The 23,658-nt window shown below is 42.3% G+C and overlaps 1 protein-coding gene across 1 annotated transcript; it reads left to right on the top strand.

The window, feature by feature from the left end:
- Positions 1–1,773: 1,773 nt before the first annotated feature.
- Positions 1,774–21,722, top strand: DGAT2L6 (diacylglycerol O-acyltransferase 2 like 6). Its single transcript, XM_044235291.1, has 7 exons — positions 1,774–2,010; positions 16,482–16,592; positions 17,112–17,182; positions 17,551–17,755; positions 18,557–18,731; positions 20,915–21,126; positions 21,557–21,722. Exons 1-7 carry the CDS (start codon positions 1,926–1,928, stop codon positions 21,709–21,711), a joined length of 1,014 nt encoding a protein of 337 aa, XP_044091226.1. The 5' UTR covers positions 1,774–1,925; the 3' UTR covers positions 21,712–21,722.
- Positions 21,723–23,658: the final 1,936 nt, after the last annotated feature.

The following is a 23,658-nucleotide window of genomic DNA, read 5'->3' as shown; positions in this document are numbered from 1 at the left end:
TCAGAAACATCTTAATCTTTTTTGAGATTTTATTTATTTATTTGTCAGAAACAGAGAGAGTGAGCACAAGCAGTGGGACTGGCAGGCAGCGGGAAGAACAGGTTCTGTGCTGAGCAAGGAGCCCGATTCGGGGCTCCATCCCAGGACCTGCGATCATGACCTGAGCCGAAGGCAGACCCAGAACCAACTGAGCCACCCAGGTGTCCCAACTCTGAAACATCTTATTAGTCAGTCTAATCAGGGAACTCTGAACCACAGTGGGGTTTAGGGAGGAAGACAGAACTCTGCTAATCTCCCTGGAAAAGGCTAAGGAATCAATATCTCCTTGCACTTGCAGGATACTTGATACCACTTTTGTATTTGATTTTCCTGGCAACATGTTTGATTACATTCAAAAGATTTTTTTGAGCCCTTCTGTATTCAAGGCCTTAATGCTGAGAATACTGACCTTTTACTTTAAGACACTTATCACACATTCAAACGCATAGACATTTCTTTTTTAAAAAAAAAAGATTTTATTTATTTGACAGAGAGAAAGAGTGAGAGAGAGAGAGAGAGAGAGAGAGAGAGAGAGGGAACACAAGCAGGGGGATTGGGAGAAGGAGAGAGAGAAGCAGGCTTTCTGCTGAGCAGGGAGCCCAATGCAGGGCTCGATCTGGGGATTCCAGGATCATAACCTGAGCTGAAGGCAGATGCTTAATGACAGAGCCACCCAGGCACCCCGTGCATAGGCATTTCTGTGATTTTCTTTTGCTTCATGTCTGTCTCCTCCACTGGACTGTAAGTTCAATAAAGGCAGAAATCCTGTCCATCTTCTTCCCCGCCAAATCTTCAGCACCTATAGCAGTGCCTGGCAAACAGTAGTCACTCAATAGGTAGTTACAGAAAAAAAAACCAAGATAAATACAGAGGTCTGGGTCCTGGGGACAGTCTTTAATTTTGTAAAGGCGGTGTGTAGAAGCAAGACTTTTAGCCTCAAACATAGTAGATGGTCAATAGACATTAATGGAACTAAATGAATCATAACAGGAAACACACAGTGCCTACTGTATGCCAGGAACTATGCTAAGCACTTTACATTCATTTGATCATCTAATCCTTATAAAAGCCCTGTGAAATAGGTACTATCCCCTGTATTATCCCTGTTTTACAGATGGGGAAACTGAGGCACAGAAGTTCACCAACTTGTAAGCAGCAGAGCTGAGATCTGAACCCCGGCTATCCGGCTCTCCAATCCATGCCCTAACCACTACACTGCCTTCCAACAATGAATGCTCAAACTGAGATCTAGGGAGATGGAACAGTTTGTGAAGATGTCACGGGAATAACATGCTGGAGGCAGGCCGGACCCAGGTCTGCTCTCTATGTAATGCTTCTCCCAGTCTATCATAGGGTATCGGGCTGCTGATATAGAGCCCTTGGGAAGAGAGGCACCAGGACAGATCTGAGAAGTCTAGATATCCGTGCAGAAAAAGGCCCAGCTTGGCCATGTAGGTCTCCGCAGAAGATGGGAGGAGCCAAAAAACAGAAACAAGTATCATCACCAGTCCTCCTTTCTAAAGTAGGGAAGTAGGTCGCTTTTCGGGGGTCCTCTTCAAGGTCTAAACCATTTTCTCTTCCTTCACTCATTTATCAGGGACTCCCACACAGACAGCCAGAAGCACCCCAAGGTGGCACACATGAAGAAATGCTATATATTAGAGGGATATTAGAAAGATTAGATGGGGTGATCTGAAACCTGGTGTGTGTAGGAAGCTTGGGGTGGAGCCAGGGCCAAACAACAGGGAAGACTGGAGTAAAGGTTAGGTCAGGCCTAAAATCTTCAACAGCTGAAGGGATACAGTGTAAGAGACTAGAGCAAAGCACCTACAGAGGTGCTGGCTTTCTGTTTGGGCTTCTTGCCACAACTGAAGAGCACCACTGCCATGGCCTTCCTCTCCAGACTAGACCTTCAGGAATGCCTCCAAACCCTGTCTGTTTTGCAGTGGCTCCCAGTCTACGTGTTTTTAGGTGAGTGAATCCCAGGGGCCGGAGAGTATATGAGAACAGGCCAAGAAAGAGTCCAGGAACACCGCCCCCCCAGCAATAAGGAAGGTTCCAAAGAGATTATTTGGTTGGTCCCCGCCCTCTGGGAAAGACTGCGCCTCCCCACCCAGAGAGAGGGCTCCTGCTAAGTTCATGAAATTTCTCTTTCCAACAGAGGGGCACGAAGGCCATGAGTGAGGCTACTGTTGTTCTCATTCAAAGATCACAGTGGCCTTCTCGGGACTGCCCCCTCTTTTTTCAAATTTCAAGTCTTTATTTAAATTCCAGCGAGGTAGCTCATAGTGTAATATCAGTTTCAGGAGTAGAATTGAGTGATCCGTCACTTACGTAAGACACCCAGTGCTCACCCCAACCAGTGCCCTTCATAATACCCATCCCCCTTTCAACCCAGCCCCCTGCCGACCCCTCTGAACTAGCTGGAAAGAGTCGTATTCAGGGATGGGAGCAGAGGTGGTGGCAGCTTGCAGAGCTGTTGTTACTAGGTAGGCAGAAGGTGACTTTCCAGTATAAAACTATGGTGACAGAATTCTGGAAAGTCTTGGAGCTGCCTGAGTGACTCATAGGACAAAATTTTAATAAAGCACCTGTTGTGCCGTGGACTCGCAATGGCAATTATCAGTGCCTGGCAAATGGGTTGAGAGCTCTCAGCTTTTCCCAGTCAGAAACTAGGACCTCGTGGGCAGTCAATTACAAGGACCAAGCTTGGACACTGGATGGGAGAAAATGTCATCCTGAAGGCAGCCAGTGCCAATCTATGGGAGGCTATCCAATCCCTTAGAGCAGATGTCTTAACCAAAGGCCTACAGACCTAGAACCTGAGGTTGGAAGGGAGGGGGAGATTTTGAATTTGGATAGAAAAAAATTACCTTTATTTTCACTGACCTCAAGCTGAAATAATGAATGTAGGCAACAAAACACAAAAACATCATCAGTACCAGTGAATTTTTCAGTGATAGACATCACAGGTTTGCTCATCACATGCCAGTTGCTGCAAGGATCTTGAAATTTCTTCTATGCTCATGACTACCTCAAAATTCCAGTAGTTATTGGAACCATCATTAGGTCTGGTTATTTAATGCATGAACCAAGAAGCCCAGGTTACTAGATCACATTTTTTATAATGTTTTGAGAATTGCATCATAATATGATGCATTTCCCTTGTAAGTCTGTGTATTTTATTTTGGGCATTTAAGGTATTATTCGGAGAAGGGGTTCCTGGGCTTCCCCAGACTGCCAACGGGGTCCATGACCCCCAAAAGATGATGACTTACTGAGCCTTATTTTAACCAAATCATGCTGAGCTCTTGGTCCGTCAATGGCCCACCTCTAGATGTATTAAGGGAAAAAAAGCAGTATTTCTGTAAACTTCCTTCTTGGTCTTTCATATTTTCTCTTTGTCTTCCTTTGCATTTATCTTAACTTCTTCCAACAGACCCCTTTGACAAGTTCCAGCTCCCAGTTAGGGAAGTGAGGGTCGCTGGAATGTTCTAAAATGCTTGGTATCGTGGTGACAGCCACCATTTCAAGTCTGGATCTCAGAAAGAACACGCAAAGATGGGGATTAGAGAGCAAAGGAAAGAGGCCCAGAGAGGAAGAACTGTGTAAGCTGATCCCTTTAGGGGTAGGGTCTGTCCCACCCCAGAGAGACTGTGTGGCATTCAAACATAAGTGCTCACGCTGGTCTGGCTCTTCTGGGGAGCTCTCTTCAATAAAATGTTTTCATTTTTCGACCACAGAATGATTTGTTTTGAAATATTTTTTTTCTCTCTTCCTCTCCCCATCTCAAAGGACACTGTCTCTAGACAGGGATGAGGGTAGAGGGCATATCCAACACTGAATATGTAAGGTCCCATGTGAGCCTCCTAATATTAGCTTCTAACATTAGAATGTTAGCCTCCTAATAATGTCCACCCCCATCTTCCTAGCGTCCAGTCATCCTGGAAGAGCTGGAGGTGTGGAGTGGGAATGTTAGTGACCAATGATGGAACCTACACATCTTCGGGGGAGAAAACTCATAACAGATGTAAATGTTTTGTTTCTCCTGAATTTTCAAGTTTTTAAAAATTGCAGTGAAATACACACGACATCCAATCAACCATTTTAACTATTTTTAAGTGTCCATTTTAGCAGCATTAAATATATTCAGTGTTGTGCAACCATCGCCAACCTCCATCCACCTCCAGACCTCTTTTAATCTTGTAAAACTGAAGCTCTGTACCCAGTAAACAAGAACTCACTGTTTGCCCTTCCCCCAGCCCCTGGCAACCACCACTCTACTTTCCATCTCTGAATTTGAGTCGCATTCAAATGGGGTGAGTGGGCACTTCATGTAAGTGGAATTATGAACTCTTTGTCCTTCTGAGACTGGCTTGTTTCACTTACCATGTCTTCAGGTTCCACCTGTGTTATATCATGTGACAGGATTTCCTTCCTTGTTAAGGCTGAATAACATTCCATTGTGTGACTATTGTAAGTAATGGTTCTATAAACATGGGTGTTCAGATGTATCTTTGAGATCCTGTTTTCAATTCTGTTGGATATATTCCTAGAAGTGCAATTGTTGGATCATATGGATATTCCATTTTACTTCTTTTTTAAGATTTTATTTATTTATTTGACATAGAGAAAGAGAACACAAGCAGGTGGACTGGGAGAAGGAGAAGCAGGCCTCCCTCAGAGCTGGGAGCCCAATGCGGGGCTCAATCCCAGAACCTCTGGATCATGATCTGAGCCAAAGGCAGATGTTTAATGAATAAGCCACCCAGGCACCCATATTTTACATTTTTCTGAGGAACTGCTATACTGTTTTCCATAGCAGCTGCACTGTTTTACATTCCCACTGATAGTGTGCAAGGGATCAAATTTCTCTACATTCTCTCCAACATTTCTTTATTTTCTGTTTTTTGAATGTGATGCCATCTCACTGTGATTTTTATTTGCATTTTCCTAATGATTAGTAGCGTGGAGCATCTTTTCTTATGCTTATTGGCTTGTTGGCCATTTGTCTCAGCTTCTTTTTAATCGATCATCATTCCATTTATCTTCCTCTACTGGTTTAGATGTTATACATCCTGCTTCTATTATTTTAGCAATTATGCTAGAAGTTACAACATGAATCCCGGGTCTTGGAGTTTACCAAGGTAGCTGTAGCATTTAACAGCGTGAGATATTAAAGATATTAAGATATTCACATCTATTCAATAGTTACAGAGCAAATACTGATTATAAGACAGCAACTGTCCTTGTCAAGACTACAATGAGTCAAGTACCAACTCCTTACTATCTAGGAACAAAGGTAAAGCAATCATTAATTCCACCATTGTACACAGTTTACACATCATAAGTCACACATAAGACACACATACAAGTCACTATGATAGAAGACAGACTAGCAAAGTGAAAGAAGGAGTCACAGTGAAGTGATATTAGGGTTTCAAGGGAAAAAATATCACACCACCTTGAGGGGATTGGGAAGGTAGAAAAGAGAATCAGTGAAACATGGTGAACAGGATGTGGATTCTGGAATTTGTCTAACTTGGACTACAATTCCCTTTGTGACTTCCAACGAGTTCTGTGACCCACTCTAAGGCTCAGTATCCCCATCCTCTCAGCTTGGTCTTCAGTAGTTGCTCCATACAGAAAAGTGTCCCTCCCTCCTTTCCTACCCTCTCTCCCTTTTCTCCTTCCCTTCTTAATTTCCTCCATTCTTCTCTTTCTCACCCACTTTCCTTCATTCCTCTCTCTCAGAGCTTTTTCCTCAGTGCCTCTCCTTCCCAAATGATGTGCAGAATCATGGCTGATTACTGAGCATCACTGAAAGTAATGGGAGACAAAATAGGGGAAAAGAGGAGAAAAAATGCAGAGGGACAAGAAGGAGGGGAAACATGAGAAGAGAGGAATGGAAAGACAGTTTGGGAATGATGTGACATAGTAAGACTCATGAGCCTTAGAATTGGGCAATGGCCCTGACAGACTCCTTCTGCTCCCCACCCCCCCACCCCTGTGGAGGGCCAGCTTCCATTAGAGGATGGCTCTCCATCTGTCTTTTCTTTTATGGGCTTGTATCACCATCTACCTAAACTGTTGCTGTATCTTCTTTCCTGGCCCTCTACCTTCTACTCTCCATCCTCTCAAACCTATTCCACTATTTCTGAAATAAACAACATTGTGACTGTGCTTTAAAAAAAAAGAAAGAAAGAAAGAAAAAATCTGGCAGTAGCACGGGAAATGGACCAGAAGGGAAGACACCAGCAGGCAAAAAGAGCATACTAAAGACTGTACTCCAGACCAGAGGAGATCGAGCCTTCAACCATAGCAGTGGCAATGGAGATAGAAGCAGGAGAATGAATGGGAGAGAGATTTTTTGAAAAGGGAAGGAAGTCAAAGAGAGCTCCAAAATATTGCAACAAGGCCATTTATTTTGAGGGCTAAAAGATGAATAGGAACTATCCAGGAAAGAGCTGAGGAAGATTCTTTCAGGTGAAAGGGGATGGCATGCACAGAAGCCCACACTCTCCCTGTGCTGGGCAGGGAGAACAGAATGAGTTGGAGGAGAGACAGAACAGTATGGTGGAATGCCTAAAACAAGGGAGGTGGCCAGCGGCTTCACCACAGAGGGCCTTCAAAATCAAGATTACAAGACCTTAAGAGCCTTAACCTTAAGAGTCATCAGAAGCCACATTCGATGCTGAATTATTAAATTACCATTTACTCCCACACATTCTTATATTTACAGTCAATTTAGACCCAATGAGTAATTTCAAAGCTAAAGAAATGCCTCCTTAATGACCCAGTCATGTTCCTGGTTAAATGCTGTACAGAGATAGAGTCAGATTTGCATTTAGCATCACACACACACCCCTTCTGCACTTGTCCAATTATTTTTTTAGAGTAAATGCCTAGAGAAGAAATAAATGGCCAGTGGCGCCTAGGTGGCTCAGTTAGCCAAGCATCTGCCTTCAGCTCAGGTCATGATCTGGGGGTCCTGGGATAGAGGCCTGCATCAGGCTCCCTGCTCAGTGGGGAGTCTGCTTTTCCCTCTGTGCCCAACCCCCCCACTCATGGGCTCTCTCTCTCTCTGTCTCAAATAAGTAAAATCTTTTTAAAAAAGATTTAGAAGACATTAAAAGTCATGTAAGAAAGAGATAATGGTGGCTTAGACTGGGTAGTAACATGAAGGGGGGGTAATAGAACCATTTGAAAGGCGTTTAGAAGGTAGACCTGCCAGGAATTGGTAACTGACTAAAGGAGAAAATAATTAGAGCTTAGAGGTTAAGGGTGCAGTCTCTGGAGTAAAACGGTCTTGACTTTTCAACCCTGGCTCACCTACACTGGCTCACCCACACGCTAGCTTTGTGGCCTCAGGTAGTTATTTAACCTCTCTATACCTGGGCTCCTCATGTACAAAATGAGATTAGTTGCTGTCATAATGGAGTATTTGTGAAGATTAAATAAACTATGCATGTAAAACGATGAGTGTATGGTAAATATTGGCTATTACTGTATGAGGAAAGTGAGCAGGTAAGATGCATCAAAGATAATTTGAAGAAAGGACCCACTTAGATTCATACTGGTACCACCTTTAACTTAAACTAGTAAACAATAGTAATTGGAGGTTATACAAGTTTAAATTTATTTTCTTAAGTCAAGGCCAGGGTCAAAAGGGTCAATTTACCAGGAAGATATAACTGTCCAAAAGTAGATGTACCCAACAACAGAGCTTCAGTATCTATATGGGGCAAAAGCGAGCAGAACTGAAAAGAAAAATAGACAAACTAACAATGATATTTGGAGACTTCCTCCAAAACCACAAACAACCAAAACTCACACAAGATGAAAGAGAGAACCCATAGCTACTAATTAAGTTAAATTTCTAATTTTGGAAAATAAGAAACCTTCCAAAAGAGAAAACTGCAGGCCCAGATGGTTTCAACAGCAAATTCTACCAAACATTTTAAAGAAGATATATCACAGATTCTGCACAACCTTTCCCAGAAAATAAAAGAGGAAGGAACACTTGCCAACTCATTTATGAGGCCAGACCTTGATACCAAACCTAGACAAAGACAGTACAAGAAAGAAAACTATAGACCAATATTCCTCATAAATATAAATGCAAAAATCCTCAATAAAATACTAGCAAATTGAATCCAGCAATACAAAGCATAATATACCACAGCCAAATGGGCTTTATCCCAGCAATGCAAGTGCAAATATTTGAAAATCAATGTAAACTACCATATTAACAAAGGAAGAGAAAACGCATGATCATATCAACTGATGTAGTCAAAGCATTTGACAAAATTCCATTTCAGTCATGATAAAACCTCTCAGCAAACTAGGAATAGAAGGAAACTTCCTCAACCTGATAAAGAGCATCTATAAAAAAAAAACTGTAGCTAACATCATATTTAATGAAAGACTGAAAACTTTGTCCCCAAGATTGGCAGCAAAGCAAGGATGTCCACTCTCACCATATGTACTCAACATCATACTAAAAGTCATAGCAAGTGCAGTAAGACAAGAAGAAGGAAAAACGAAAAGCATACAAATTGAAACATAAGAAAAAAACTACCCTATTAACAGATGAGATGATTGTCTGTAGAAAATCCCAAGGATTCTATTAAACAGACACACAGACACATCCAAGAACTAGCAAAGGAGGTTAGCCAAGTTACAGGATACAAGATCACACATAATATACATATATACAGTTCTATATACTAGCAGAAAACAACTGAAAATAGAAATTCAAGGGGGCGCCTGGGTGGCTCAATCCATTCAATGTCTGACTTTTGATTTCAGCTCAGGTCATAATCTCAGGGTGGTGAGATTGAGCCCCATGTCAGGCTCTGTGCTCAGAATGGAGTCTGCTTGAGAGTCTCCCTCTCCTTCTGCCCCTACACCAACTCTCATTCTAAGTAAATAAATAGTCTCTTTAAAAATCAAAGAATAGAAACATTTTACATAAAATACACCAGTTTTAGCTTCCACATTGTTGTCCACACACACATCAAAATATGATATCATTTTCCTCAACCTGTAGCATGTGAGCCTGAGCAAGGAGCCTGATCTGGGGCTTGATTCTGGGACCTTGAGATCATGACCTGAGCCAAAGGCAGATACTTAACCGACTGAGGCTCGCCCCTATTCTTAATAAATTTCAATCGTTAAGAACTGCAGACAACATGTGCTACTCAAGGGGGCATTCCAGAATAGAATGGCTGACAGATCTCAGGGGACCTTGAGATCATTTCAGGGCTGTCCTTACTGGCCTGTCACAATCAGGCCACATTTTGGAGCTCCCCACTCTGCCTATCAATCAGGTGTCATGGTAGTAAGTCTCTTGACATGACATTCTCCACTAGTGGACTTCAGAAACCTATCTACCTGTAGTGTTCAGCAGGGTCTGAACCCACATTTTAAAAATGGGAAGTCAGATGACCTGTGAGATGCAATTAATTCCCAGGACAACTGTGGTGCTCCAAAAACTCAAGGTTAGGCAGGATGGATCTATTCTTGTTAAAAAAAAAAAAAAAAAGGCAACAAAGACATTGATCATCATGGCAGAACACCTTTGCCTAGTATACTTGTATGCTTCTCAAGTCGAGCACCGGTTGTTCCAAGCTCCATCCCTGAGCTGTGCTCTCCAGCAGTACTCTAAAAAATACTCCCCACAGTGCTCTGAGCAGCTGCAGTACTTATCCTATATTTGCTCTTAACCGGAAAAAGTCTTTTAACTTCGTATTAGCTTTAATCCTCTACCTTTATTATATATTTGCAGTTACTGGTAGATTTTTACTTCTGCATGTTTTCATGTTACTAGTTAGTGCCTTTTCTTTCCAGCTTAAAGAAGTCCCTTTAACATTTTTTTGTAAGGCCAGTTTAGTAGTGATCAAATCCTTTACTTTTGCTCGGGTAAAACACCCTCTACTACTCCTTCAATTCTGAATGATAACCTTGCCAGGTAGAGTTTTCTTGGTTGAAAACTTTGCTTTTGTTTATTTGCCTGTTTTCTTTTGTCACTGAAGAGTAATTAACATTCAGTGTTACATTGGTTTCAGGTGTACAATATAATGATTCAATAATTCTACAGGTTATTCACTTTTCATCAAGATAAATGTACTCTTGATCCTTTTTATCTATTTCACCCTACTCCTCGCTCATCTCGCCTCTGGCGACCACCAGTTTGTCAGTATTTCAGAGTATCATTTTGTTGGTATCTTTTTATTTGTTCATTTGTTTTGTTTCTTAAATTCCATATATGAATGAAATCATATGGTATTTGTCCTTCTCTGACTGATTCATTTCACTTCGCATGATACCTTCCAGGTCCAGCCATGTTACAGATGGCAAGATCACATATAGATACACACATACACATATACATATAACAGCTTCTTTATCCAATCATTTATGGATGGACCCTTGGGTTGCTTCTATATCTTGCCTGTTATAAGTAATGCTGCAGTAAACATAGAGGTGTATATATCTTTTCCAATTAGTGTTTTTCACTTCCTTTGAGTAAATACCCAGTAGAGGAATTACTGGATCATATGGTAATTGTATTTTTAATTTTCTAAGGAAACTTCATACTGTTTCCACAGTGGCTGCACCAATTTGCATTACCACCAACAGTGCACAAAGGTTCTTTTTTCTCCACATCTTCACCAGCACTTGTTATTTCTTGCCATTTTGATTCTAGCCATCCTGACAGGTATAGGGTGGTATCTCATTGTGATTTCAGTTTGCATTTCCCTGATGATCAGTGATGTTGAGCATCTTTTCCTCTGTGTGTTAGCCATCTGCATATTTTCTTTGGAAGAATGTCCATTCATATGTCCTCCACCCATTTTTTATTTGGATTATTTTTCGGTGTTATGTAAGTTCTTTTTATATTTTGGATAGTAACTTCTTATCAGATATGTCATTTGCTAATCTCTTCTCTCACTCAGTAGGTTGTCTTTATGTTTTACTGATTGTTAACTTTGCTATGCAAAATACTTTATTTTGACGTAGTCCCCATAGTTTATTTTTGCTTTTGTTTCCCTGGCCTTAGGAGACTTATCTAAAAAAATGTTGCTATGACTCATGTCAGAGATATTACTGCCTGTGCTCTCTTCTAGGACTCCAATGGTCATGTCTCACATTTAGGTCCTTGATCTATTTGAGTTTATTTTTGTGTGTGGTGTAAGAAAGTGCTCCAGTTTCATTCTTTTGCATATAGCTGTCCGGTTTTCCCAACACCATTTGTTGATGAGACTCTTCCTCCTTGTATATTCTTGCCTCCTCTGTTATAGATTAACTGACCATATAAGCATGGATTTATTTCTGGGCTCTCTATCCTATTACATTGATCTATGTGTCTATTTTTGTGCCAGTACCATACTGTTTTGATCACTACAGCTTTGTAGTACCTTGGAACCTGGGGTTGTAATATCTCCTGCCTTTTTCTTCTTTTCAAGATTACTTTGGCTCTTTTCTCTGCTTTTAATATTTTCTCTTTATCTTTAACTTTTGGCATTTTTATTATAATGTGTGTTGGTATAGATTTCTTTGGATTCATCTTATTTGGAACTCTTTGCTTCTTGGAGCTGAGTATCTATTTCCCTCCATAGGTTATGGAATTCTTTAGCCATTATTTTCTCAAATAAGTTTTCTTCCCCTTTCTCTCTCTCTTTTCCTTTTGGGGCCCATATAATGAAAATGTTAGTCTGCTTGATATTGTTCCATAAATCCCTTAAGCTACCTTTACTTGTTTTCATTTTTTTTCTTTTTAATGCTTGGTGTTAGTTTTTTTGCCCTGTGAAATTGACTGATCCTTTACTCTGCTTTACCTAGTCTGCTGTTGAACACCTCTACTGTATTTTCCAGTTCAGTTATTGTGTTCTCCAGCTCCATGACTTCCGTTTGGTACTTTATTATGTTTCCTATCTCATTGTTGAAACTCTCATTGTTGTTCATTCTTCTCAAGTTCAATGAGCATCTTTATGGCCTTTACTTTGAATTCTTTATCAGATAGATTATCTCCATTTTTTAAATTTTTTAAAAAGATTTTATTTATTTATTTGACAGAGAAAGAGAGAGAGATCACAAGTAGGCAAACAGGCAGGCAGAGGGGGAGGGAGAAACAGGCTCCCTGCCGAGCAGAGAGCCCGATACAGGGCTCAATCCCAGGACCCTGAGATCATGACCTGAGCCCAGGGCAGAGACTTAACTCACTGAACCACCAGGTGTCCCGATTATCTCCATTTTTAAGGGGTTTTAGTTTTAAGGTTTTTTCCCCCTGGGGAAAGTGAGTCTTTCACTTGGAACATACTCCTCTGTCTTCATTTTGCTTCGCCCTCCATGACTGTTTCTGTGTAACAGCTATCTCTCCCAGTCTTGAAAGAGTGGCCTTGTGTGGGAGATTAATTGAATTAATTAATCCTTTATCTTTTGGTTCTTCCTCAGATCTTTATAATTGTTTAAATACCCTTATTTTTTTCTTGATAGGTTCCAGTTGTTGAGGGAAGGCCAACACTTGTCAGTGTCCCAAAGAGAAAGACCTCGGACAGTTTAGCTTCAGGTTAATTATAAGCCAGATCCGCAGGCAACAGTTTTTAAGGTAGGCAAATATAAACAGTCTTGTGAGTCTACAATATAAACCCTGCTGATATCCAGACAAGAAGCTCTGGAGGAATCCTCTGGTCAATAGCTGCAAAAATTGTGGTTTTAGACTTCAAGTTCCCATCTGAGTGGTATCAGCCAGCTGTGGGGAGGACAAGGGAGGCCACTAACATGGCATCTCCCTGTCCATATTCCCTGGGGGGGTTCCTCTTGGCCCCTAGATGTGTGGCAAACCTGAAGCCTTCCCCTCAGTATGAAGCTTAGGGACAAGAAAATAAAACTTTTTCACATGAAGACTAGGGTTTTGTTTCAGTCTGCTGTTTGTACAGTGCCCTGTGCCAAAGACTATCTCTCTAATTGGTTTGGACTCGTGCGACCCAGAAATGCATTTCTCCTGACCAAGACAGCCAGGTGCTCAAGGAGTGTTTTTTCTATGGGCTGCATGTGCTTGCTGGCCGTGGCTTGGTGGGCCACGACTGTGGCTCATGGGGGTGGGACACTTGGCCAGCCCAACTTCAGTAGGGTAGGCTGCACCTGCAATGCATGGAAAGTGGTAGGGGACAGTCCCACTGGAGCTAGCAGGCTAGAGGCAGGTTGTGAAGAGTCACCTGTTAGTCCCAACACCAACAAAGCAGGAGAACTCAAAAATGACACCCAGTGGTGCCTCCATCCTTAGAGAGCATCTAAACAGGTTTCTTTTTCTCCAGCAGATGCTTTAAGATTAAAACATGAGTCTCTTCCACATTCTGTTCAGGTGCCTTTCAAACTGTTGCTTTTGTGCTGGGTCCCAGGGCAAGCAGGTCTGTGTGCAAGCCCTTTTAAGAGTGAACTTTCCATTTCCTATAGCCCTTTGGTTCTCCTTGAAGTAAACCTTGGTTTTCAAGACCAGACACTCCGGGGTCTCATCTTTCTGGTGCAGTTCTCAAGGTTTGGGAGGCCTGAAAGGAGGCAAAAACACTTCACTCCTCAGGAATGAGCTCTAGATTATAAGACCTTCCTCCCAACTGTGGGTCACTGCTCCCGAATATGGGGGTTTCTTTATAGACTGTGTCTCCACCTCTCCTATGTATATCAAGGTGACTTTTTTATCCTTTGTCCTGAAAGCTCTGCTCAGCTAGCTTTAAGGTCCTTTCCAGCGGGAATTGTTCTTTGTATAGCTGTAGAGTTGTAATGTTCATGGGAGAAGGTGATCCTTCTACACCATATATTGAACCCTCTATGGCCAATTGATCTTTAAGAAAGATGCAAAAGTAATTCAATGGAGGAAAGGTAGTCTTTTAAACAAATGATACTGGAACAACTGGATATCCATATGTACTATATGAACCTTGATCAAAACCTCAAATCTTAGTAAAAAAAAAAAACTCAAAATAGATCACAGACATAAATGTGAAACACAAACTGTAAAACTTTTAATAAAATATTTAGAAGAGAACCTTCACGACCTGAAGTGAGGTAAAAGGTTCTTAGATTTTTACATCAAAAGTACAATCTGTAAAGGGAAAAAATTATAAACTTGACTTCATCAAAATTAAAAAGCTTTTGCTCTATGAGAGACCCTGTTAAGAGAACAATATAAAAAAATAAACGTTGACTGTGAGAAAATGTTTGCAAATCACATATCCAGCAAAGAACTTGTACCCAGAATGTATAAAGACTTCTTAAAATTCACCAGTAAAAACAAAACAAAAAGACCCAATTGAAAAATGGACCAAAGTGAAATAAATATATCCTCACCAAAGAGGATATACAGAAGGCAGAGAAGCACATGGAAAGCTGTTAAGCATCATTAGATGTTTGGGAAATGCAAATTAAAATTATGATGAGATACCACACTACACATCTATTAGAATGGCTTGGCCATCTTCAGTACAAACTAAATTTAGAGCCTGCCTTATGTGAGCATCTTCCTTGATAATTTACACTAAGGCTTCTCGCTTGAAAACAGATAAGATTTTGGAAGCCTCTCCTGGTTTCAAGGCCATTATATCTAAGAATACGTCATATATACATCCACACAAATTGTTGTTCTTCATCATTCTTGCCTCAGACACCTTTACTTTCTGTGTGTCACAGAACTCCTTGTTCCATGAGCTCTAGCTCTTCCATGTTTGGCCTCTGTTTCTCTTATCTTTTAAATTGCATTTCTGTCACTGCGACACCAGTGATTCTCAGACAGGCTGCATTTGGCGGGCTTGTCTTCAAAGGGCCTTTGTGGTCTCCTGAGGTGCCACACCTGCAGTCCAAATAGATTCCACAAGGGGGATAGTGTTTATGGAAGTATAGCTCTTGGTTAGACTCCCATTACTTGTGAATAATAGAAAGAGACCAGATATAAGGCACACAATCCATCTATGATTTAGATAGCATCACATTTAAACAACACAAATGCTGCTTAAACACTTATCATTTGAGTTTACCTATTATTGAGAAGAGAAAACATTTATCTTTCAGCCAGTCTATAGATATTTGCTAAACACCTACTGCGTGCAAGGCATTGTTCTAAATACTGGGGAGACAAACAAAATTTATTTGAAGCAAAATATAAAGGAAATGATACCCTTGGGCTACCTTTAATTAATAATGATTCTTGCTGAGTTTTCTTCTGAAGCTTACCTGGTGCATTACTCTCATCTTTTTGGAGGGTCAGAGGCAGCAGGATATTTCGCTATGGAAAGCTTCCTATGCAATTCCTCCCACCGCTAGTTCTTATTTAATTAGCATAATTATAACAACCATCTCAGCCATCTCTTTCAGAGAGAATTCAGCCTATCACTAAGGTTTCTTTTACTCCATCACATGACTTTTTAAAGAAAGGCCCATTCCATCTTTTTTTCCCTTGTTTCCCTCTATGTCCAAAATGCAAGGGACAAACCCACTGCTAAGTAACTCTTGAGTTTCTTTCCCTTCTCTGGAAATTTTATCTACCATGATGTGGTTACCCAGCCCAAGCAGTCATTCCCTTAGCTGGGTCTTTTTTCTTTCACAATATGTGTATTTAGCCCCTTTTTCTCATGAATGCAGATTTTCTTTTTTTTAAGATTTTTTTTATTTATTTGACAGAGAGATACACAGTGAGAGAGGGAACATGAGCAGGAGGAGTGGGAGAGGGAGAAGCAGGCTTCCCACTGAGCAGAGAGCCCAATGTGGGGCTCAATCCCAGGACCCTGGGATCATGACCTAAGCTGAAGGCAGACACCCAATGACTGAGCCACCCAGGCACCCCATGAATGCAGATTTTTAAATTGGAATTTAATTCCCACTGCTGTGAGATGTATCAAGTTTACACTTCAAAGCCTACTATGGCCCTTTGCTAATAGAGATAATATTCCCCCTTCTGGATTTTTGAGACTTTTTGAATGTGACAAAACTGAACCTAGTAAAGCACTTTCTAAATACGTGTTTTCTTCTCAGCATCAAGCAGCCTGTAATACTGCAGGCAGCCCTCTCCGCTGGTATGTACTGACTTAGCAGTTCCACAAGCAAAGGAGAGTCAAGCTTTTAGAAAAGAATTCCTGAAGTTCCAGAATGGGGATGTCAGTCACTGCTTCAAGGAGCTGTTCTTGCCAAGCCACTTGCCAAGTAGTGCTGTCATTTGACCCTGCTCTGAGAATGCCATTTCGTCAGTTAAGATCTCAGCCACCAAAGGGACTAAGGCCAAGGGACTCCGAGGTGGGCCTGGACTACAGCAGAGTTGGGAGAGGTTGTGAGGGAAAAGGGAGAGAAGGGTCTCACATCAGCCTTGATCTGCTCCTTCAGTAGAGAGCAGAGATGGGAGTTAGAATTCTATTAAACTTGAAGGAAACTGAACCTTTGTGTCCCCTTAGGAGCGATTCCTGTTTTGCTTATACCCTACTTTCTGGTGTTCACTAAATATTGGATCTTGTCTGTGCTTGCCTTAGCCTGGCTCGCCTATGATTGGAACACTCACAGTCAAGGTAAGAGACAGAGGAAGAGTGGTGGTACCTGTGTGCGCCGAGGATGGAACCACAGGGAGAGAGAAATGGACGGAGAGGGTGGGAGAGGCAGAGAGAGAAGGGGTGGGAAGAGGACAGAAGGGGGAAAGGGAAAGGAAAAGAAGTAGGAAGGTAGAGGGCAGGAAAGATGGCAAGAAACAATTAGAAGTAGAGGGAAGGAGAAGGAGAGAGGAGAGCAAAGCTTAGCAAGGAACAGAGATCTCTCCCAGGTTTCCCAAGAAGGATTAAGAGGTTTTAAGACAGGTGCTCCTAAACTTGGAATATCTTTCTGTCACCTTCCTGGCTGACTACAGGGGATCAGGGCTCTTCTAGATCTTCTTGGGGGTTGGATTCGGAGACAGTGCCTATCTAGAAATATGGAAGTGTGTAAAGGGGACCTCTTCTCTGACCCAAGGGCTGAGAAGAACCCTCCACCTCTGGAAGAGGTTTGAGGGGTTGGCAGTATCTCACCTGCTCTTTCCTTCCCTTCTGTACCCACAGGTGGTAGGCGTTCAGCTTGGGTACGAAATTGGACCCTCTGGAAGTATTTTCAAAATTATTTCCCAATAAAGGTAACTCCCCTTCCTTTTAGTGTCCTTGGTTCTGGTTGCCCAGACTCTCCCCTCTCAGCTCCATGTTTTCAAAGGCTTTAGTGACCAACAGTGAAAGTGAAGGCCCAGAAGTGTAATACAAGTTAGACATCCAAGATGGATGGGCAGGTGGGGAGATGGATGGATTGCAACCTGTCTTCACAGTGGCAAACCCAGGTCAGCCTCTCTGAGCATCATAACCCCTGGCAATCCTATGACAATGAAGAATCTCGAAGAACAGGGATCTGGGGTTCCCCAAGGGAAACACAGGATACCTGCTTGTCTCTGGGTCCACACGTCCTCTATTCCTTCTTCCTATCTGCCCCCCTGACTTAATCTCCGTCTAACAGCTGGTGAAGACTCACAACCTCTCTCCCAAACACAACTATATCATTGCCAATCACCCCCATGGCATTGTCTCTTATGGTGTGTTCATCAACTTCGCTACTGAGGCCACTGGCTTTGCTCGGATTTTCCCAGCCATCACTCCTTCCGTAGGAACCTTGGAATGGATCTTCTGGATCCCAATTGTGCGAGACTATGTGATGTCAATGGGTGAGTGAGAATAAGAAATCATTCCATTCTCTGACCCACCTCAGAGCTCCAACACCAATAAGCCCTGACAGTCCACATCTCACATCCTGCTGGAAGAGGGCTTAGTAGAAAATGAGTCCAGAACACACTGGGCCAGTAACAAGTGTATGTAGCCACGCAGCATGTTCTGTCTAAGATATGGGTGGTAGGATTTAGTTAGCCAGTAAGATAATTTTTAGGCAGTTATAAGAGTTGCCAGAAATCCTTTCAGAAAAAGAAGCAGAAGGCTGGAGTCCAGGATCAAAGCCAAAGTGGAAAGCGGAAGGTCAGTGGTGGCTAGTGGCTAGTCCTGATCACCCCTGAGAGAGAGACCTCTGGACAATTTCCAGAGCTGTAAGACTGGAGAGTAGATACTATTGATCTAAGAGATCACAAGTAGACAGAGAAGCAGGCAGACAGAGAGGAAGGGAAGCAGGCCCCCTGCTGAGCAGAGAGCCCGACGCGGGACTCGATCCCAGGACCCTGAGATCATGACCTGAGCCGAAGGCAGCGGCCCAACCCACTGAGCCAAGAGGCAGCAGGCAGAGGAACTCAATATAGGTGCAATTGTAGTATCACAGACCCTTCCACAAGGCAAGCAGCTGACCCTAAGGACCAACCTCAGGATAGGGCAAACCCAGGAAGTGGAGGTCAAAGACAGAAGAGTGGAAACAACAGTAGTCAGGAAACAGAACTGTCTCCAGCATGAAGAGCCCAGAGGAACCCCTTTCCCCAATCTCGGGTACGAAATTTGCTATGCCACTTGACTCTTTGGTTTCACAGGTGTGTGTCCAGTGAGTGGCTTGGCCTTGAAGTATTTGCTGACCCAGAAAGCCTCAGGCAACGCTGTGGTTATTGTGGTGGGTGGAGCTGCTGAAGCCCTCTTGTGCCGGCCAGGCGCCTCTACCATCTACCTTAAAGAACGGAAAGGTTTCGTGAAGTTGGCACTGAAGACAGGGTGGGTCCCCAGGTTCTGGTGCCCTAAACCTGTTAGAAAGGGCTCTCTTTTTACTCTGGTTGCTTCCTTCTGCTCCTTCACACCGTGTCTTAATTGTATTTGGGGCTCCAGATACATTTATAGGCACTTCTTTTAATTGAAGTTGCAGAAAGAACAGTAGGAAAAGACCTTTACCTTCTGCCCATTAGCCTAGTTAGCTGGGGATCTGGGAAAACAGAGCTTCAGTCTATATCAACCCACTAACTGAGAGGCCCAGAAAACATACTCAGTGTAGGGAAGGCACTGGGCTTGAGGCTGTGGGGATTGCAAAAATAAATAAGACATGATTATTTTCCCCAAAGAGCATATAATCTGGTTTGAAAAATAGAATGCATTTGTTCAGCAGTTACTGAACCCCTCTGTGTGTTAGGCATAGTACTAGGCATTGAGGATATAAAAATAAATAATACCCAGTCCTTGCCTTTAAGAAACGGACAGTCCCATGGAAACAACAGAAGTGCACACATGTAATTACAAAATATGTCCAGAAGCCAACCACTTATCCTCTCAACTACAAGCCCCCACGGTTTAAACTAGCACCATATATCCCTTGAATTATTACAGTCTCCTAACTGCTCTACCTGCCTTCACATCCTAGAATCTATTCTCAACCGTAGCTAAGATGATCATCCCTTTAAACGTGAGATTATGTCACTACTCCAAATGCTCCAAAGGCTCCCATTTCAATCTGGGCAAAAGCCAAAGACTTTATGGGGGCCTGCAAAGCCGTAAATAATCTGGTCCTTAGCTACCCCTCATCACCCACTGCTCTCCTCCTCGTTCACTCTAGTAGAGCTACAGTGGACTTCTCGCTGGCCCTCCAACAAGCCTCAGGCTCCTGCCTTAAGCTCTTTGCTCTAGCTGTCCCCACTTCCTGAAACACTATTCCTCCAAATAACTGCTTGGCTCATTCCTTTACTTCCTCCAGGTATTTGCTCAAATGTTTTTTCTCAATAAGGTCTATCCTGATCATCTTGCTCTATTTTTTCCTTTTGCATTTATCACTTTCTTACATATCACTGATTTTACTTATTTATATATCTGGTTTTTTGTTTATTTGTTATTATTTTTTATTGTCTGTCCTCCCTCAAGAAAAACTGTGAGAGATTTTTTTTTTATCCATTTTGTTCACTGACATGTCCTTAGGGCTTAAACCAGGGCTGACGCATAGAAAGAGCTCAATAAATATTTGTCGAATGAATGATGTGCCGTAATAGAGTTATGTACAAAGTCCTATGGGAACAACAATGGATGGAAACATTTTTACTCTCAAGGTAGAAGCTTCATAAGTGAGTGACTTCTGAATTGTGAGCTAAAATATTAGTAGGAGTAGCCAGTCAGGCTAAAAGGGAGAAAGAATTCAGGGGACCTACAACATAATAAGCACTATGCGAGGACCTAGAGATCCAAAGATAAATGACAAATTTCCCACCTTTGATCAGCTTGACAGACAACTAGGGAGTCAGACAGGTAAGGAGGTAACCGTAATAACTGAGTTAGACTATTGTTAGTGTGGAGAAAGATAAGCTGAAGGGTACCTAATTCATATTGTGGGGGAGGGCACTGGAGGCAGTCAAAAAAAAGGTTTCTTCAAGAGATTGAAATTGGAGCTGAGCATTGAAGGGCAAAATAGAATTAGCCATGTGAAGACAGAAGGAAGGCATTTCCGGCAGAGGGAGCAGAATGTACGAAGAAGCGTAGACAAGAAACAACTTGGCACACTTAGTATGGTTAAGCAGATTGCAAGAAAGGGGCGGGGAGAGGGGAAGCTAGCACAAAAGCTAGAGCACAAAAGCCGTGGTAAGCAGCACAATACAGAGTGAGGATCTCTGGAAGAGTTTTAAAAAGAATGACATGTCCAGATACACAGTTTAGGAAGATCATTCTGGATGCCAGGAGCAATGAAAACACTTAGATTGCCTAAGATTAGTTTTTTCCTATCAGAGGACAAGGTGCAGCAGCTCCCCGTGAAGGGTTCAGTTGGAAGGGTGGGGCATGGCAAGAGTGAGACACAAAGCTGAAGATGTTTGCGTGCTTGGGTCCTTGTTCTATAATGGGGAGATTAGAAGGTTTTCATACCTTGGAGAGGGTTTTGCTGGGGGGAGCTCCCTCGGAGAGTTAATACTCTGCTCCTTTCTTTGCAGAGCGTACCTTGTCCCTTCCTATTCCTTTGGAGAGAATGAGGTTCACAATCAAGAGATCTTCCCTGAAGGCACGTGGATAAGGTTCTTCCAAAAAACTTTCCAGGCCACGTTCAAAAAAATCCTGGGACTAAATTTTTGTACTTTCCACGGCCGGGGCCTCACTCAAGAATCCTGGGGCTTCCTTCCTTTCAATCGGCCCATTACTACTGTTGGTAAGCTTTCCAATACCTCCGGACCACCTTTGTTATTGATTCCCCCCACCCAGGTCATCCATCAAGTCCAGGAGGCCCAGCAAACAGCTGGGATGGGGAGTGGTAATTCCAAGGGGTATGACTGAGGGCAGGGTGGGCAGGACAACTGAACAGATAATAGTTGTGGCCTTTTAATAGTTGCCACGAGAGCATCTTTGTTCACAAACATTCCTTCCCATCACTCTTCTGAGCTTGTTCTCATTCTCTTCAGCATGGATGATATTAGGTATTTGCAGAATATGGGATGGGATGGAGCTAGAGCACAGGAAAAGAACAAAGGAAGAGGAGGGGACACAGATACTGAGTTTCAGTATGTGGCTCCTTCTGAGGGATGGGTAACTTGAGTTGGGGAGGGGAGGCTCTGATGCTTGTTTCTTCTCCTTCCCCATAGTCGGGGAACCCCTGCCAATCCCCAAGATTAAGAGGCCAGACAAGACAACTGTGGACAAGTACCATGCACTCTACATCAGTGCCCTGCGCAAGCTGTTTGACCAGCACAAAGTTCAGTATGGCCTTCCTGAGACCCAGGAGCTGACAATCATATAACAGGAACTAGATCTCCCCCATTACTAAACTCCTAGAACATTGAGGGATTCCGATAGGGCTACCCAGGAGGAAGAATTTGGACAGAGAGGAGGATCTCAGGCACGAGAAAGGCCAAACAAGCCAGCAAGTACTTAATGAATCTCGCTTGGCGGAAAGAACTAGAGGGGCAGAGGAAGAGTAGGGAACAACCAACTTTAGAAAGCAGACTCTTGTGAATCCGCAGATCTTTTCTGCCCCATGACTCCAACCAGCTCTCTGATCAAAGGAATTAGAAGACAAAGAACACCACTGCTTCTTTCTCCCAAGCCTTAGTGACACCATACTATGTAGCTTTAGGCTTAGAAGACTTGTTTAGAACAGGAATGGTTTGTTGTTTGTTTCCTCTTCCTCCTTACAGTTTGGAAAACACAACAACGTAAACCAGAGACCTGATCTGTAGTTCCTGATCCAAGCAGAAAGGATTCCCTCAGTTGTGACCCAGTTCTACACTGGAAAAAACTTTTGCATGTAGTTATGCTGTTTATTCTATAAAAATAAAGTTCTACTCCTGAAACTAACATTATACTATATGTTAACTTACTAGAAATTAAATTTGAAAATTTGAAAAAAAAAGAATAAAGTTCTAGATACATAAAACAGGCTATGACTAGTTTCTAATTACTGTGGTTCACCACTGGGCTTCCCTCAAACCTGGTCAGGAAGGTGGTCTGTGGAGAGCCATTTTCCTCTTCTTTACCCATCCCTTATACTTTCTTTGACAGAAAAGGTGAGAAGAGGAACCAGAACTTCTACGCAGTGTAGGAGACAGGAGCAAAACTGTGAGAATTGGCATAGATACCCACTGAGTCGTCCATCTCTCCTAACCCCACATAACTATCCTGCATCAGAAGGAAGGGAGCCACAAGACCATGCACGGACTGAGTCTACTTTATATCGAGTATCTACTGTGTAATAGGGATTATGCCATTATTTTTACAATCTTTGTCTCTTAATGCCAACACCAACCCCGTGAAATTGCAGTAATCCTCATTTCACAGAAGCTAAAACTCAAAAAATTTAAGTAACTTGCCCAAAGTCACATAGCTTTGGATAGAAGTAGCATTCAAACCAGGTCTTGCTAATTCTAATCCAAAGTTCTTTCTAATACATCAACCACCACACCTCCCATTCCTCATTTCCTGGAGACCCATTAATCAGCTTCATTTTCCTAAATAAGGACTCATGGTACCCCACTTAAATTAGTTCATAAGTGTGGACAAAGTGACATGTATTCTACTCAGGGTTAGATCAAGGTTAGACTTCAGGGCAAATAATTTAGTCATTAAAAAAACTTTTTATATCAAAAAACCGGAATTGGGAATCCACAAACAAACCCATACATGTATGGCCAATTGTTTTTGCCAAGGATACCAAGGCAATTCAATAAGGGGAAAGAATAGTCTTTTCAATATATGATGCACGGACTACTGGATATTCATATGGAAAAGAATGAAGGTGGAACACTACCTCATACCATACACAAAATTTAACTCAAAATGGATCAAAGACCTAAAGTGAGAGCTACAGCTAGAAAACTATTAGAAGAAAACTTAAGAGTAAAGTTTGCTGGTCTTGGATTTGGCAATGGGTTCTTAGATAAGACACAAATGCCCAAACAACAAATGATGAAATAGGTAAGTTGGACTTCATTAAAATTAAACACTTTTTTGGTAAAGATTTTATTTATTTACTTGACAGACAGATCAAAAGTAGGCAGAGAGAGAGAGGAGGAAGCAGGCTCCCTGCTGAGTGGAGAGCCAGATGCGTGGCTCATGCTCAGGATCATGACCTGAGCCCACCGAAGAGGCTTTAATCCACTGAGCCATCCAGGCGCCCCTAAAATTAAACACTTTTATGCTTCAAAGAAAACGATCAAGAAAGTGAAAATCAAAGCACAGAAGAGGAGAA

Source organism: Neovison vison, chromosome X (assembly GCF_020171115.1).
Source record: "Neovison vison isolate M4711 chromosome X, ASM_NN_V1, whole genome shotgun sequence".
NCBI classification, from domain to species: domain Eukaryota; kingdom Metazoa; phylum Chordata; class Mammalia; order Carnivora; family Mustelidae; genus Neogale; species Neogale vison.
This window is presented reverse-complemented; position numbering and strand designations above follow the sequence as displayed.